Below are 16,943 nucleotides of genomic sequence, written 5' to 3' on the forward strand. Positions count from 1 at the left end.
AGTCCCTTGGACTGCAAGGAGATCCAACCAGTCCGTTCTGAAGGAGACCAGTCCTGGTGTTCATTGGAAGGACTGTTGCTGAAGCTAAAACTCCATTACTTTGGCCACCTCATGTGAAGAGTTGACTCACTGGAAAAGACCCTGGGAGGGATTGAAGTCAGGAGGAGAAGGGGACAACAGAGGATGAGATGGCTGGATGGCATCACCGACTCTATGGACATGCGTTTGGGTGGACTCTGGGAGTTGGTGATGGACAGGGAAGCCTGGCGTGCTGCAATTCATGGGGTCACAAAGTCGGACATGAGTGAGCGACTGAACTGAAGTGAACTGTGATGTATTAATTGCTCCTGAATTTTAAACTCTGAAGTAGTTATGTATATTTTAGCAAAATAAAAATTATTTAATTTTAAAAAATCAATTGGGCATATTTGTGTGGACCTATTTCTGGGTTCTGTATTCTGTTCCATTCATCTCTATGTCTGTCCTTCCATCTGTACCCCAAATAGTTGACTACTGTAGGTTCTTTTGAAGGAGGCCAAACTACAAGGAGGGAACTCAGCTCCACCCATATATAGAAAATTGGATTAAAGATTTACTGAACATGGCCCAGCCCATCAGAACAAGACCCAGATTCCCCCACAGCCAGTTCCTCCCATCAGGAATCTTCCACAGGCCTCTTATGCTTATCCATCAGAGGGCATACAGAATGAAAACCACAGTCACAGAAAACTAATCAAACTAATCACATGGGTAACAGCCTTGTCTAACTCAATGAAACTATGAGCCATGCCATGTAGGGTCATGGCGGAGAGATCTGACAAAATGTGGTCCACTGGAGAAGGGAATGGCAAACCATTTCAGCATTCTTGCTTGAGAACCCCATGTACAGTATGAAAAGAGAAAAAGATATGACACTGAAAGATGAACTCCCCAGGCTGGTAGGTGCCCAATATGCTACTGGAGAAAAGTGGAGAAATAACTCCAGAAAGAATGAAGAAGCTGACCCAAAGCAAAAGCAATGCCCAGTTGTGGATGTGACTGGTGATGGAAGTAAAGTCTGATGCTATAAAGAGCAATATTGCATAGGAACCTGGAATGTTAGGTCCATGAATCAAGGTAAATTAAAAGTGGTTAAGCAGGAGATGGCAAGGGTGAACATTGACATTTTAGGAATCAGTGAACTAAAATGCACCAGAATGGGCAAATTTAATTCAGATGACCGTTACATCTACTACTGTGGGCAAGAATCCCTTAGAAGAAATGGAGTAGCCCTTATAGTCAACAAAAAAGTCCAAAATGCATACTTTGGTGCAACCTCAAGAATGATAGAATGATTTCTGTCCTTTTCCAAACCATTCAATATCATAGTAATCCAAGTCTATGACCCAACCACTAATGCTGAAGTTGAATGATTCTATGAAGACCTACAAGACCTTCTAGTTCAGTTCAGTTCAGTGGTTCAGTCACGCCCGACTCTTCTAGACCTTCTAGAACTAACAACAAAAAAAGATGTCCTTTTCATCATATGGGACTGGAATGCAAATGTAGAAAGTCAAGAGATACCTGGAGTAACAGGCAACTTTGGCTTTGGACTACAAAATGAAGCAAGGCAAAGGCTAACAAGTTTTGCCAAGAGAATGCACTGGTCATAGCAAACACTCTCTTCCAACAACAAAGAGACAAATCTACACATGGACATCACCAGATGGTCAACACCAAAATCAGACTGATTATATTCTTTGCAGCCGAAGATGGAGAAGCTCTACACAGTCAGCAGAAACAAGACCAGAAGCTGACCTGTGGCTCTGAACATGAACTCCTTATTGCCAAATTTAGACTTAAATTGAAGAAAGTAAGGAAAACCACTAGACCATTCAGGTATGACCTAAATCAAATCCCTAACGATTATACAGGGGAAGTGACAAATAGATTCAAGGCATTAGATCTGATAGACAGAGTGCCTGAAGAACTATGGATGGAGGTTCATAACATTGTACAGGAGGCCATGATCAAAACTATCCCCAAGAAAAAGAAACACAAAAAAAGCAAAATGATAGTCTGAGGAGGACTAAGCTAAGAGAAAAGAAGCAAAAAGCAAAAGGTAAGATATATCCAACTGAATTCAGAGTTCCAAAGAATAGCAAGGAGAGATAAGAAAGCCTTCCTCAGTGATCAGTGCAAAGAAATAAAGGGAAACAATAGAATGGAACAGACTATAGATCTCTTCAAGAAAATTAGAGATACCAAAGGAACATTTCATGCAAAGATGGGCACAATTACGGACAGAAATGGCATGGATCTAACAGAAGCAGAAGATATTAAGAAGAGGTGGCAAGAACACACTGAAGAACAATACAAAAAAGATCTCCATGACCCAGATAACCATGATGTGATCACTCACTTAGAGCCAGACATCCTGGAGTGGGCCTTAGGAAGCATCATTATGAACAAAGCTAGTGAAGGTGATGGAATTCTAGTTGAGCTCTTTCAAATCCTAAAAGATGATGCTGTGAAAGTGTTGCACTCAATATGTCAGCAAATTTGGAAAACTCAGCAGTGGCCACAGGACTGGGAAAAGTCAGTTTTCATTCCAATCCCAAAGAAAGGCAATGTCAAAGAATGTTCAAAGTACCATACAGTTGCACTCATCTCACATGCTATGAAGGTAATGCTAAAAATTCTCCAAGCTAGGCTTCAGCAGTAAGTGAACTGAAAACTTCCAGATGTTCAAGCTGGATTTAGAAAAGGCAGAGGAAGCAGAGATCACATTGCCAACATCCATTGGATCATAGAAAAAGCAGAATTCCAGAAAAATATCTACTTCTGCTTCACTGACTATGCTAAAGCCTTTGACTATGTGGATCACAACAAACTGTGGAAAATTCTTCAAGAGATGGAAATACCAGACCACCTTACATGCCTCCTGAGAAATCTATATGCAGGTCAAGAAGTAGCAGTTAGAACTGAACATGGAACAACAGACTGGTTCCAAATTGGGAAAGAAGTACAACAAGGCTGTATATTGTCACTCTGTTTATTTAACTTATATGCAGAGTACATCATGTGAAATGCCAGGCTGGATGAAGCACAAGCTGGAATCAAGATTGCCATGAGATATATCAATAACCTCAGATATGCAGATGATGCCACCCTTATGGCAGAAAGTGAAGAGGAACTGAAGAGCATCTTGATGAAAGTGAAAGAGGAGAGTGAAAAACCTGGCTTAAAACTCAACATTCAAAAAACATGGTATCCATCCCTTCATGGTAAATAGATGGGGAAACAATGGAAATAGTGACAGACTTTATTTCCTTGGTCTCCAAAATCACTGCAGATGGTGACCACAGCCATGAAATTAAAAGATGCTTGCTTCTTGGAAGAAAAGCTATGACAAACCTAGACAGCATATTAAAAAGCAGAGATATTACTTTGCCAGCAAAGGTCCATCTAGTCAAAGCTATTGTTTTTCCAATAGTCATGTATGGATGTGAGAGTTGGACTGTGAAGAAAGCTAAGTGCTGAAGAATTGATGCTTTTGAACTGTGGTATTGGAGAAGACTCTTGAGAGTCCCTTGGACTGCAAGGAGATCAAACCAGTCAATCCTAAAAGGAGTCAGTCCTGAATATTCATTGGAAGGTCTAATGCTGAAGCTGAAGCTGAAGCTCCAATAATGTGAAGAACTGGAAAAGACCCTGATGCTGGGAAAGATTGAAGATGAGAGGAGAAGGGGAAGACAGAGGAGGAGATGGTTGGATGGCATCACCAATTCAATGGACATCAGTTTGAGCAAGCTCTGGGAGTTGGTGATGGACTAGGAAGCCTGGCGTGCTGCAGTCCACGGGGTCACAGAGTTGGACACAACTGAGTGACTGAAGTGAACTGACTGTAACTATTAATATACAATAAATCTTGAAAGCCAGTAGACCGACTCCTCCAATTGTATTCTTTTTCAAAATAGTTTTAGCTATTCTCTAGTTTCTTTGATTTTTCCATGTAAGTTTTAGAATAATCTTGTCTCTATCTACAAAATTCTTGCTGGGATGTTGGTAGAAATTACAATTTGGGGGAAACCGATATACTTATTGTGTCTTCCCATTCATGTCTGCCTGTTTCTCCATTTATTCAGGACTTCATTAATTTCTTTCATCAGTGTTTTGTAGTTTTCAAAATCTTTCAAAAAGTTGTTTCAAAAATTTTATACCCATTTTGTTATATTTACACCTAAGATTTAATTTTTTTGAGCAAGCATACATAGTTTTGTGCTTTTAATTTTAATATTTGTGTTTCTATATTCATTGTTAGTATTTAGAAATACCAGTGATTTTTTTTTTTTTTTGCATGTTCATCTCATATCCTACAGGCTTGCTGGATTCATTTGTTCTAGGAGTGTTTTGTTTTGTTACCAAATCTTTGAGATTTTCTACAAAGAAAACCATGTCATGTGTAAACAGGAACCATTTGATGTCTTCCTTCCCAGGCTGTATGCCTTTTGTTCCCTTTTTTTTTTTTTTTTTTGTCTCACTGCCCAGGCCAGAACTTCCAGCATGATGCTGAATAAAAATCAGGACAGTAGATGTCCTTGCCTTGTTCCCAACCCTAGAGGGAAAGCTGTAGGTTATTTATGATGTTCTTTATCATGTTCAGGAAGTCCCTTCCATTCCTATGTTTCTGAGAGGTGTTTTTTGTTTTTTTTTTAATCATGAATGAGTATTAAGTTTTGTTAAATGCCTTTTTGGCACTGATTGATATGACCAGATGATTTTTCATCATTAGCCTGTTAATATGGTAAATTACATGGATTGATGTTTTTGAATTTTGAACCACCCTTGAATCCCTGGGATAGACTCCATTTGGCCATAGTACATCTTATTGAATCTAATTTTCCAAACTTTTTTTTAAGGATTTTTGTATTTATATTCATAAAGTATTAATATATTGACCTATAGTTTTCTTTTTGTGACTGGTTTTGGCATTAGGATGATGTTAACTTCATGCAATGAATCAGGGAATATTCCATCCTTGTTTTTCTGGAAGACATATGTAGAATTTGTATTAATACTTTTTAAACTGTTTGATAGAAACCCCAATGAAACCATCTGGGTCTAGAGATTTAGGGGAAGGGATAAATTAAGAAGTTAATCTCCTTAATAGTTACAGGCTGTTCCAGTTATTTTCTACAGGTAAGTTGTGGCAGGTTGTGCTTTTTTAGGAACTGGTTCATTTCATGTAAGTTGTCAAATTTACAAAGGCACAGTTGCCGGGAGCCAGCTGAGGAACTCCGCCCGTGGCAAAGGTCGTGAGGAAGGAGGCTCAGCATATGCAAAGGCAGGATCGAGCCTCAGGAGACCCCCTGTTCCTGAGCATCTACCCCCCAAACCAGAGTCTGCCTACTTTACTGCTTCATGCTCTCACCTACACCTCTGACTTTACGGGGGGCTGTCCCCCACCACCTCTCTCGGAGAAGGAGTTAACTTACAGCTCCAGTTAATAAAACTTCCTGGGCATGACAAGAGCGTTTCAACTTACAAACTCCTCTGCAGGCTCTCTAGCCTGCCTGAACAGGTTCGTCCGGCCACACGTGATTGTTCACAACCTCCCAACCGTGAGAGGCACGAGATGCTTTAAACTTTCTAGATACAGATTCTTTTGAGAAGTTAGAGAATTATTAGTATAGTATAGTGGGTTGATTAGGAATTATATTGGTGAAGGGTTTTTCATTTGTTGGGCCAATATTTGCTGCCAAGTCTCCATATTCCCTGCCCTTATACACATAAATGAATATAACTAGCATATAGGAGAAATAAGTATTAACCTTTAAGATTAATCATGTTAAACCTTAGGCTAAGTAAATTCCTTTCTTAATTGTAACCCACTGCACCTTTACCCTATAGGAATGCAACTTTATCTGGTGCCTTCGGAGGGTGGCGCCTGGTTTAAGAAAATTCACCCCTGGAAAAAATAGGTTTTCTGGTTGACTGACTGTTATCAGAAAGAAAGGGTCATAAAATGTCAGCAGGCCTCATGGCCAGAAGATGACGTAAAGCCACCTAAGACCTTTTGTATACATTTATATGAAGCACCTGATTTTGATAAAGCTCAGGTCTGCTGACCCCACGTGACTCTGTATTCATCCCTATGTATAACAAAAAGTATATAAGCAAACCTGGAAAATAAAGAAAATGGATCAGTTCCTGGAAAGACTGGTCTCCTCATGTCATTCTTTCATTTTCTGGCTGAATTCCCATCTGGAGCGGGGATGCCCGCCAAGCCTGCTAATTATGCCTGGGCTTCTAAGATCTGACTGGGGAGGCCTTAGTGTCTCCTCTCCTTCCGGAGAACGGGAGGACGCCTGCGGCCTATGTAGGTGATGCAAACCTCTTGTCTCGAGGTTTTATTGGTATTCCACGTAAACCAAGTTATTCAGCCCCTTTTCTCCACTAATATTTCCTACTATACTATTCTTTTCTAATCTCTCTTTATATCTGTAATTAAATAAGTTCTTTCCTAGGAAGCTGACTCCGTCCTCCCTTCAAATTCCCTGGATCCACCAGGGCTGGACCCCGGCACACAGTTGTTCATAATCTCCCCCCATTTCCCTTTTGATGTCCTTAGGGTCTGTAGTGACACTTTCTGTGTCAGTTTTAAGACTGGAAATTTACGTCTTCTCTATCTCTTTTTTTGGTCAGTTTTTCTGGAAGTTTGTTGGCTTAAAAAAAAAAAAAAATCCCAAAGAACTAGCTCCTCATTTCATTGGTTTTCCCTGTTGTTTTTCCATTTTCAATTTGATTGATCTCTGCTCTTATCTTTACCACGCTATCCCTTCTGCTTGCTTTGGGTTCATTCTGCTCTCCTTCTTACAGGTTCTTGAGGTGGGTGCTTAATTACACCCCCTCTTTTCTTCTTCTTTATTTTAAAAGTAAACATATAGTCCAACAAAGCCAAGTTTATTGGGTCAGTGAAGCCAGGAAGGACTCTCTGAATAACTACACATCTCTTGGCGATGGAGAGAAGGCACGTGGTACAGCTGTTTTCAAGTTTGTGTTGAGCGCACACTTGTCCAGCCTGTGCCTCATCGCTCAGGTGGTGTTGCCACGACAGAATGGTCTAGGGTTTCTTCATGTCCTCCTTTGAATAAAAGGCATCAGCGAGAGGACAGCAGGCACACCCTTCCCTGTATCCCAGAGGGGCAGGTGGGGGCAGGTGTGAGGGGAGCAGGTGGACAAGGGCCAGGCAGATATGCCCAGCTCAGCCCATGCCCGCGGTGGCCGGAACACGAAGGAGCCCCGTGAGTGATGTGAATGTAACTCCTTGACCCACAGGAAGCATTTATTTAGCACCTCCTGTGTACTAGCCAGTGTCCCAGGAGAATGAAACAGCCCAAGCTCCCTGCCCAAGAAGATCCTAGTCTAGTGGGAGGAGACTGACAACCTAGAGAAGAGAAAAGAGGCCTGAGTGTGCCAGAGGGGAAAGTGCAGATGAGAAAGCAGGGCAGGGAGGAAGAGGGCAGGTAGGCTGGGGCTGGGGGTCAGGCTCTGCAGCAACAGGAGGGGAGGCGGCCTGCGAGAAGGACCCTGAACCGAGACCCTGCGGATGTGCTCTCCGGGGGCGAGGGCAAAGCCCTGCGGGGATGCCAGCCTGGCGTGGAGCCCAGTGTGTCTGAGCAGCGGTGTGTGCAGGAGGGAGCAGGGGGAGAAGCAGGTGATGAGAGCCGTGGACTTGAGCCTGGGATTCTGACACCCCTCAGTGTGAAACCAGACTGGGAGGCTCAACAGGAAGTCACCCCAGTGACCAGGGAGCCACGGCGGCCTGGCCCAGGTGGAGGAGGGGGCTCATGGTCCAATGCTGGGTATGTCTGGGGGTGGATCTGCTGAAAGTAGAAAACATTCTTACGGTTGCCAAGGAGATAAGGGGTGGAGGGATAACTTGGGAGACTGGGACTGACATAAACACACTACCATACATAAAATAGATACCCAATAAGAACCTACAGTATAGCACAGGGAACCCTGAGGAGGGTCCAGCAACCTATGGTTCCACAAAGCCTTTGGGAGTGGAAGACAAGGCTGGGTGCTGAAGCTGGAGAGGGGGCTCAGAGCCTGGGAGGGAACAACCAGGAAAGGCATCAGCAGGGACCCTCTCTTGTCCCAATCTTAGATCCCTGGTTCTATAAAACCCACTTTGACTTTAGGTAGAAATTCTAGAGCACCACAGCCATGACGAGATGAGTCTGCAGGCTCCTTTCATGGGTGTGTCCTGTTTTGCCTTTCATCAGTTCAGTTGCTCAATCATGTCCAACTCTTTGTGACCCCGTGGATTGCAGCATGCCAGGCTTCCCTGTCCATCACCAACTCCCAGAGCTTGCTCAAACTCATGTCCATAGAGTCAGTGATGCCATCCAACCATCTCATTCTCTGTCATCCCCTTCTCCTCCTGCCTTCAATCTTTCCCAGCATCAGGATCTTTTCCAATGAGTCAGTTCTTCACATCAGGTGGTCAAAGTATTGGAGCTTCAGCTTCAGTATCAGCCCTTCCAATGAATACTCAGGACTGATTTCCTTTAGGATTGACTGGTTTGATCTTCTTGAAGTCCAAGGGATTCTCAAGAGTTTTCTCCAACTCCACAATTCAAAACCATCCATTCTTCAGCACTCAGCCTTCTTTATGGTCCAGCTCTCACTTCCATACATGACTACTGGAAAAACCATAGCTTTGACTGGACAGACCTTTGTCAGCAAATAAAGTCTCTGCTTTTTAATATGCTGTCTAGGTTGGTCATAGCTTTTCTTCCAAAGAACAAGTATCTTAATTTCATGGCTGCAGTCACCATCTGCAGTGATTTTGGAGCCCAAGGAAATAAAGTCTCTCACTGTTTCCATTGTTTCCCATCTATTTACCACGAAGTAATTGGCCAGATACCATGATCTTAGTTTTTTGAATGTTGAGCTTTAAGCTAGCTTTTTCACTCTTGTCTTTCACTTTCATCAAGAGGCTCTTTAGTTTCTCTTGCTTTCTGCCATTAGAGTGGTGTCATCTGCATATCTGAGGTTATTGAGATTTCTCCCAGCAATCTTGATTCCAGCTTGTGCATCATCCAGCCTGGCATTTCACATGAGATATAATTTCTGCTGTGATGTGCATAGATCTGAGTGCCTATCTGAGATGGCCTCCTGACCCGCCCCATGCAACTCATACCCCGTCACCAGACAGAACACGTCCATCTCCCCACAAAGCTCCCTGGTGCCACCTCCTGGAAGTAACCTCTGACCTAGTTTGGGTCACTGTGGGTTCATTGTGCCTGTTCTGGAACTTTCTACAAAGGGAGCCATCTGGTCTGAACCCTCCATGGGTTTGACTCCTTTTACTCCAGGTACGTTTGGGCTTCTCTGTGAGGCTGCGAGCACTGATACTTCATTCCGGTACTACCTGGACCCCAGAGCTAGTTCATCTGCTCACCTGTTGGAGGGCATCTGGGTTAATGTGAACCTTCTCATCCAAGCCCTTGTTGGGCCAAGGTTTTCATTTCTCGTGGGTAAGTTATTAGCCAGAAGAGGAATTCCTGGGCCTTAGTGTCACTCTGCGGAGAAGGCGATGGCACCCCAGTACACTCCAGTACTCTTGCCTGGAAAATCCCATGGATGGAGGAGCCTGGTGGGCTGCAGTCCATGGGGTCGCGAAGAGTCGGACACGACTGAGCACCTTCACTTTCACTTTTCACTTTCATGCACTGGAGAAGGAAATGGCAACCCACTCCATTGTTCTTGCCTGGAGAACCCCTGGGACGGGGGAGCCTGGTGGGCTACCGTCTATGGGGTTGCACTGAGTCAGACACGACTGAATCGACTTAGCAGCAGCAGCAGTGTCACTGTGAATTCAGGGACACAGTTTTCCAAAGCGACCGCACCATTTTGTGTTCCCACCAGCAACGCGTGAGGGTTCCAGTTGCTCCATGTCCTCAGAACACCTGCTGACGTCTGGTTATAGCCATTTGGCTCCGTGAGTGGTGGCGTCTCACTGCGGCTTTGATTCACGTTTCCCTGATGACTGATGTTCTTGTGCGAATTGGCCATCGGCGTATCTTCCTGTGCCAACTATCTGTCCAAGTCTCTCGCCTGTTTTTAAAAATTGGTTAGTTTGCATCATTGATTTGTAATTCTTTACATACTCTAGACACAGATTTTTTCAACTTTTTATTTTGTATTGGGGTATAGAGGATTAACAACGTTGTTTCAGGTAAACAGGGAGGGGACTCAACCATTCATATACATGTATCCATTCTCCCCTAAACTTCTCTCCCATCCAGGCTGCCATATGACATTGAACAGAGTTCTCTGTGCTGTACAGTAGGTCCTTGGTGGTTACCCATTTTAAATATTGCAGTGTAGACACAAAGTTTTGTCAGATGTTGCAAAAGTGTTTTGCATTTTTTCTCTAAGTCTGGGAGTGGCCACCTCATCTTAGATTTTAGAATCTCCTGGCCACAGGCTGCAGCCCTGCCCAGGCCCCACCAGGCCCATCCTCTGCAGGTTCAGGACATGTTGAGTGGACAAGAGGTTGAGCCCCCCACTTTCTGGGGACAAGGGAGCCAGACAGGAAAGTGCCAATGGCCTGGCACTGGGAAGAGTGTGATCCTGGAGTAACAGGATGGGGACCTGGCCCCCACAGTGCAGGAGCAGAAAGCATGAAGTGAGCTTCCAGGTCAAAGGGCTTGTGGTGGGCACCCCCACACCAGGGTCTTCAGCCTTCCCCTGTGGCCCCAAGTCCCCCAGGCAGACGCAAACCACTCTCTGGCCTCTCTGGGAGTCTGGCGGGCTGGGACTCAGGCCCAAGTGGGCAGGGAAAGTGCGCTGACAGTTCTCTGGGGACATCCCTTCTGGAAGGTCCCCAGCAGTTCCTGTCCCCCTGAGTGTGCAGGGAACAAAGCAGAAAGGTCACCTGCTCCAGGGTCAGACAGGAGTCCCCCGAGGATTGCGTGTGAAGGTGAAGGAAGGAAAAGCCCCAAAATGTCCCTCAGTGGAGACCTGCGAGCATCAAGGCCACCCCTCTGTAACGGGCAAACCAGGGGAAGGTGGGGTGAGCCCAGGCCCACACAGTGTTTACTGTCTGCTGCAAACAGCGGTGCGGTGTATGCAGGTGACTCACTTATTGTGAAGCAAACAAGAGAAGGGAAACGAAAATGTCTCCATCTGGGAGGAGGCTTAGCAGGTGTGAGCCCTGGGCAGGGGGCGGGGGGACAGTGAGAGGGGCTTTGGGACTTAATCCATACACTTAAATATGGTTTGTCTGCACAGGTTTGTCTTTACATGAAAAGTAAGAAATAGAATGTCATGGGAAATATCCACAATATCAATCAAAGTATCAGATAATTGGGAATAAAGATAGTAAGAACTGTGCTGTACCCACATTTCATTTATTTTTATTATTTATTTGCTTGTATCTTTTTTATTAAGGTGTGATTGGCATATATAATATCTTTAAAAGAAGAAAGAAACAGGAAGATGCACCATGTTCCTGGATTTAATTTCCTAATTGCATTTTAAAGGGCAATTCTTCATATCTACAAAACAGAAGCAGACTCACAGACATCGAGAGGAGACTTGTGGTTGCCAAGAGGGAGGTGGGGTGGGAGAGGGAGGGACTGGGAGGCTGGGGTGAGCAGATGCAAACTGTTCCATATAGACTGGAGAAACAACCAGGACCTACTGTGAAGCACAGGCAACTGTATTCAATATCCTAGGATAAGCCATAATGAAAAAGAATATGAAAAAAGAATGTATATAGAGAAAGAATACGTATAAAGGTTATATATATGGAAAAAGAAATGTATAACAGAATCACTTTACTCGACAGCAGAAATTAACACAACATTTTAAATCAACTATACCTCAGTCAAAAATTGCTTTGAAAAGTGGCCCTTAATCTCAAAAACGAATACATTTCCAATCAAATTACTAAAGGGAGTTTAGAACTTGAGTCTCCTGTTCTTTTGGCACATGAGTGAACCAGAGACAAGACACTTTTGAAGAGGATCAAGCTGCCTAGACAAAACATTGAAAAGCTGCAGAGAGGAGGACAGGAGGGCTGGTGCAGAGACGCAGATGGCTGGAGTGAATGGCAAAGCCTGAACACATAGTGGGCAGGGGTAGATGGACCCCTCGATAAATCTGTCAGACCAGCTAATCAGTGCAAAACTCCTACCAAACACCAAAAAAAATTCTGAAATAAAATGCTAAAATAAAGATGAATGTTAATATTATCTAATAACATAATAAAGATGAATGCTAACATCACTTTGGAGTGGAGAAGAACTTTTTAAATATGATAGGGAAAGTGAAAACCATTACAGAAAAGACCAAGATATTTGTGTGTTAAAATATTTTAAAAAATTAAATCGATCGATAGAGCAAGGTACAGAAAATATTGGTGAAAAATCCTCATATCACATATATGAGGATTAGCTAAGAGTTAATATCTCTCTTATAGGGAGTTCTCAAATCAGTAAGAAAAAGACAAATAAGAGTACCAAGCCTCCTTCCTCATGACCTTTGCCATGGGCGGAGTTCCTCACGCTGGCCCCCGGGCACAAGAGTTTTAAAAGAAAAGAGATTTGACCTTCAAGTTTTATTCCACAGCCCAGTAGCAATAAGGGATCGGACTCCAGCACCATTTCATTGTCTACTTTGGAACTTCTTTAAAAATTAATTTTTTTAAATTGGAGAATAATTGCTTTACAATATTGCGTTGGTTTCTGCCATACATCAACATGAATCAGTCATAGATATACATATGTCCCCTCCTTCTTGAGCCTCCCCCACACCCCCCACCCTTCTAGGTTGTCACCAGGTTTGAGCTCCCTGCATCATACAGCAAATTCCCACTGGTTGTCCATTTTTCATGTGGTAAAATGTTTCAAAGCTACTATTTGAAAACTTTGAGACCTTTGGATATTGGTCTATAAAAACATATAGCCAGTGCACAGAAAATATAACTAGTGTTCTCCATGTAGTGTTTACATGTGTACCGTGAGAGGACTGTCTTTGTGTAAGTGAGCTTAGAGGAACAGCAGGTTAAAGCCAGTAAGCGGGCAGTCACAGCCATGTCCTCAGAGACGCCACCTTGAGTGGGTCTGGACGCAGCTCTGCTCCCGAGCCTCCCCGAGGCGGGTGGCGGTTCCAGATGGGGCGCCACTGGGGAGCGGAGGTGCAGGGACTGGGCATCTTAGGGCGCCTCGTGCAGCAGCAGGGAAGACGCGCAGTCACAGCTTTGGTCAGGAGAGGGGGATGCCTGGTCACTTTTGGGGGTGGTGGAGGCCCTTGCTTTTGTGCTCACAGCGACTAGGATGGGGTAGCGTCTTTCCAGCTCCCCTCATCAGGGCACCGAGTGGCAGGCCCGCGGCTCTGCTCTGTGTGGCCGCAGGCGTCCACCAGGAGCACCAGGAGTCCAAGCTGTTAGGCTGCAAACCCCACCCTAGTCAAGCTGTCCACGGGTCTCCTCTCTCTGCGTATGGAAAGCATCACTGATGGCCAAGACAGGCTTCCCTGGTGGCTCAGGCAGTAAACAATCTGCCTGCTATTCAGGAGATGCAGGTTTGGTCCCTGAGTCAGGAAGATCCCTTGCAGAAGGGAATGGCAACCTACTCCAGTATTTTTGCCTGGAGAATTCCATGGACAGAGGAGCCTGGCAGGCTACAGCCCATAGGGTCATGAAGAGTCAGACACGACTGAGTGACTTACACTTTAATGGTTAAGACAACTGCCGGCTGGAGGGCGGAGGAGGGGTGCATGGGCACATGGGCCAGAGCCTGAGCACCAACCTCAGGCCGGCAGCCGGCCCGTTCTCCCACCTTTCAGAAGCATGCTCATGGGCAGCCTGGGGAACAGGACTGGTCTGGGTCTGGCTGTGTACCACCCTCTGCTTAGAACTTCACAGTTTCCATCACTGCATAAAGGTCTGAGAACCCCTGCAGGATTAAGTCCTGCCCATGTAATCCTCCACTTCCCCCAACCCTGTTTCCACAGAGACTATTTTCTTCTCAAGACATTTAAAAACACTTATGTGTGAAGCACGAGTTAGGGAATCAGCTTCTGATATGTGACATGACTGCTCCCAGGCCATCTTCCCAGAAACCTGTCTCCCTGAGCCCATTTCCCCAGGAGTTTTGTCTAGTGAAAGCACAAGGGTCTGGACTCAGCAAGCCCACGCTGTGGTGGGGGGGTCAGCACTGGGCTCCTATCTCCTCCCCCTCACCCAGGCCCATAGTCTGGAGAGGCGGTCCCTGTATCTCCTCCTGAGTGACCTATGAGTGGCCAGGAGCCTGCACCTGGCACCTGAGACAAAGGAGAAGCCCCAACCCCCGTCCCTGATGGATGCTCGCACGACTGTTGCTTCCCTGGTCCAGGACCACAGTCCTGTCAGCAACCCTTGGTCAGCGTGCACTCCAGGAAAAGTGAGGCTACACCTCTGCCAGGCTCCCTCTCTGTTTCATGTGCCTGAAAATCCTCTCCAGATACCTGCTGTGTGCCCTGAGCCCCTGCTGCTCTGGGGGCCTCGCAGGAGTGCAGAAGGACAATATGAGGCCAGCAGGGCCTGGTCGGTGCTCTGTCACTGGGACAAGATCCCTCCAGGCTGTGTGCATCCCCCCACCCCCGCACTTGGACCAGCCTTGGGTGCAGGGCCGAGCCTGACTGGAGTCAGGTGCCATTCAGGATGCCCTTGGGCCCTAAAGCCTCTGAACTAAACTGGGAGCAAGCTGTGGGTCATCCTATCTGGCCAGCACTCAGAGGGTGACCACCAGGCCAGGCAGGACCTACAAACCAGAGGCCCACTGTGGCTCTGAGGGGTAGGGGCTCCATGCAGGGATGTCAGCAGGCCCTCACTGCATCCGTGCCAGCCTCACAGATTTCCTAACTGGGGAAAGCAGGATGTCAGGCCGCTTGGGCTGGGCTGGGCGAGGCTGGGGTTCACCCAGGAATCTTCAGAACCACCCCAGCAGGGCCCATCCACTGCTGGGTGTGAGGCCATGGAGAGAGGTGCAGCTGGCACTTGGTCCTCTTGGAGATGGAGACCTGCGTTGTGTCCTGCCCTTTGCTCCTACATGCATGATCTTCAGGCTTCCTGGGGTGTCCACAGGTGAGGACAGTGTGGCCTTGACCAGCAGAGGGACCTGACGTGTCAGGGTCTGAGGCTAGTGGTGGCCTCAGAGACTGAGCTGGTCACCCACAGGCCAGCTCCTCTGAGGCCTGTTTCCAATCCACTAGGCTCCCTGCTACCCCATGCTCCCCTTCAGATGGCACCCTCTGCCAAGCTGCCTCAGGGTGCATGGTGACCCAATGCCCTGAGAGAAAAGCACCTGTGCAGGAGTGTCCTGGGGCCCCACCTGCACCTGTCCACACACTCTGGGTGGAAACTTCCAGAAGCCTCTGCTCCACACTGCCAGGTCAGGTGTTCCTGCCCCCATGATGCCCTCCCTGCTGTTCAGGTCCAACAACAAGAAGTTTGTCCCTTCCATAGAGCTAGAATGGGCCCCTGGAACTCCCACATTCCCCTTTTGCCACAGGAACAACACAGACAGGGCAGATTGGGGAGCAGGGGTGTGTGGTCAGGTGACAGGTCTATACCCCAATCCCTTCTGGCCCTTATAATCCTTTAAAATCTGGTGTCCCAGTTTAAAAATGAAAATAAATAAAAGGAGGAGAAAGCAATAAAGACAGTGTACTCGGACATAGGGGAAATTATCTCATCATCATTGTCAGTTTCATCATTCTCTTCCCTCCACTAAAAAACAGTCTTAATAAACTCTCTTAGAATAAACATTCTAAAATATTGAGAAATATATGCACATGAGTTGAAAGAACTAATATTATTAAATTGATAATATTATCCAACATAATCTACAGATTTGACAAAACCACTATCAAAATTCCAATGGCATGTTTCACAGAAAGAGAAAAAAAAAAATCCTAGAATTTGTGTGGAACCACAAAGACCCCAAATTGCCAAAGCAATCTTGAGAAAGAAGAACAAAGCTAGAGGTATCACACATCCTAATTTCAAACTATGTTACAAAGCTACTCTAATTAAAATGGTATGGTACTGACACAAAAACAGACACATAGATCAATAGAACAGAATAAAAAGCCCAGAAGTAAATCCACATATATATGTACAATTAATTTATGATAAAGAAGCCAGGAATATACAATGGGGAAAGAACAGTCTCTTTAATTAATGGTTCTGGGAAAACTGGACAGTCACATGCAAAAGAATGAAACTGGACCTCTGTCTTACAGCATACACAAAAATTAACTCAAAATGGATTTAAGACTTGAACGGATAACCTGAAACCATAAACCCCTAGGAAAGAATATAGGTGGTAAGCTCCTTGATGTGGGTCTTGGCAATGGTTTTTTGGATTTGATGCCAAAAGCAAAGGCAATGAAGGCAAAAACAAACAGATGAGACTATATTCACACTAAAAATCTTTACTACAAAAGAAACCATTAACAAAATGAAAAGGCAACATGCTGAATGAGGGGAAATATTTGACAATCATATATCTCATAAAAGCTTAATATCCAAAATATATAAAGAATTTATACAACTCAATAGCAAAACAAAAGACAACTTGATGTAAAATCTAGGCAAGGAATCTAAATAGATGTTTTCCAAAGAAGATACATGGATGTTTTCTGTATGTCTTCCAACAAACAGGTACATGAAAATATGCTCTACATCACAAATCATCAGGGAAATGCAAATCAAAGCCACAGCAAGTTAGCACCTCACACCTGTCAGAATGGCTGTTATCAAAAATGCAAGAATAACAAATGCTGGCAAGGATGTGGAGAAAAGGAAACCCTTGTGCCCTGTTGTGAGAATGTAAATTGGTGCAGCTGCCATGGAAAACACTAAGGAGCTTTCTCAAAAAATAAAAAATTGAACCACC

The 16,943-nt window shown here is 45.1% G+C and overlaps 1 protein-coding gene across 1 annotated transcript in view; it reads right to left on the bottom strand.

Annotated features, from left to right (window-relative positions):
• AIRE (autoimmune regulator) overlaps positions 1 to 10,068 on the bottom strand; it is a 30,031-nt gene extending 19,963 nt beyond the window's left edge. Inside the window, exon 1 of the mRNA XM_040247199.1 lies at positions 9,903 to 10,068. Coding sequence (XP_040103133.1) covers positions 9,903 to 10,068 — 166 coding nt within the window. The remainder of the gene's footprint in view (positions 1 to 9,902) is intronic.
• Positions 10,069 to 16,943: the final 6,875 nt, after the last annotated feature.

The sequence above is a fragment of the Oryx dammah genome, unplaced genomic scaffold (genome assembly GCF_014754425.2).
Source record: "Oryx dammah isolate SB20612 unplaced genomic scaffold, SCBI_Odam_1.1 HiC_scaffold_2, whole genome shotgun sequence".
NCBI lineage: Eukaryota > Metazoa > Chordata > Mammalia > Artiodactyla > Bovidae > Oryx > Oryx dammah.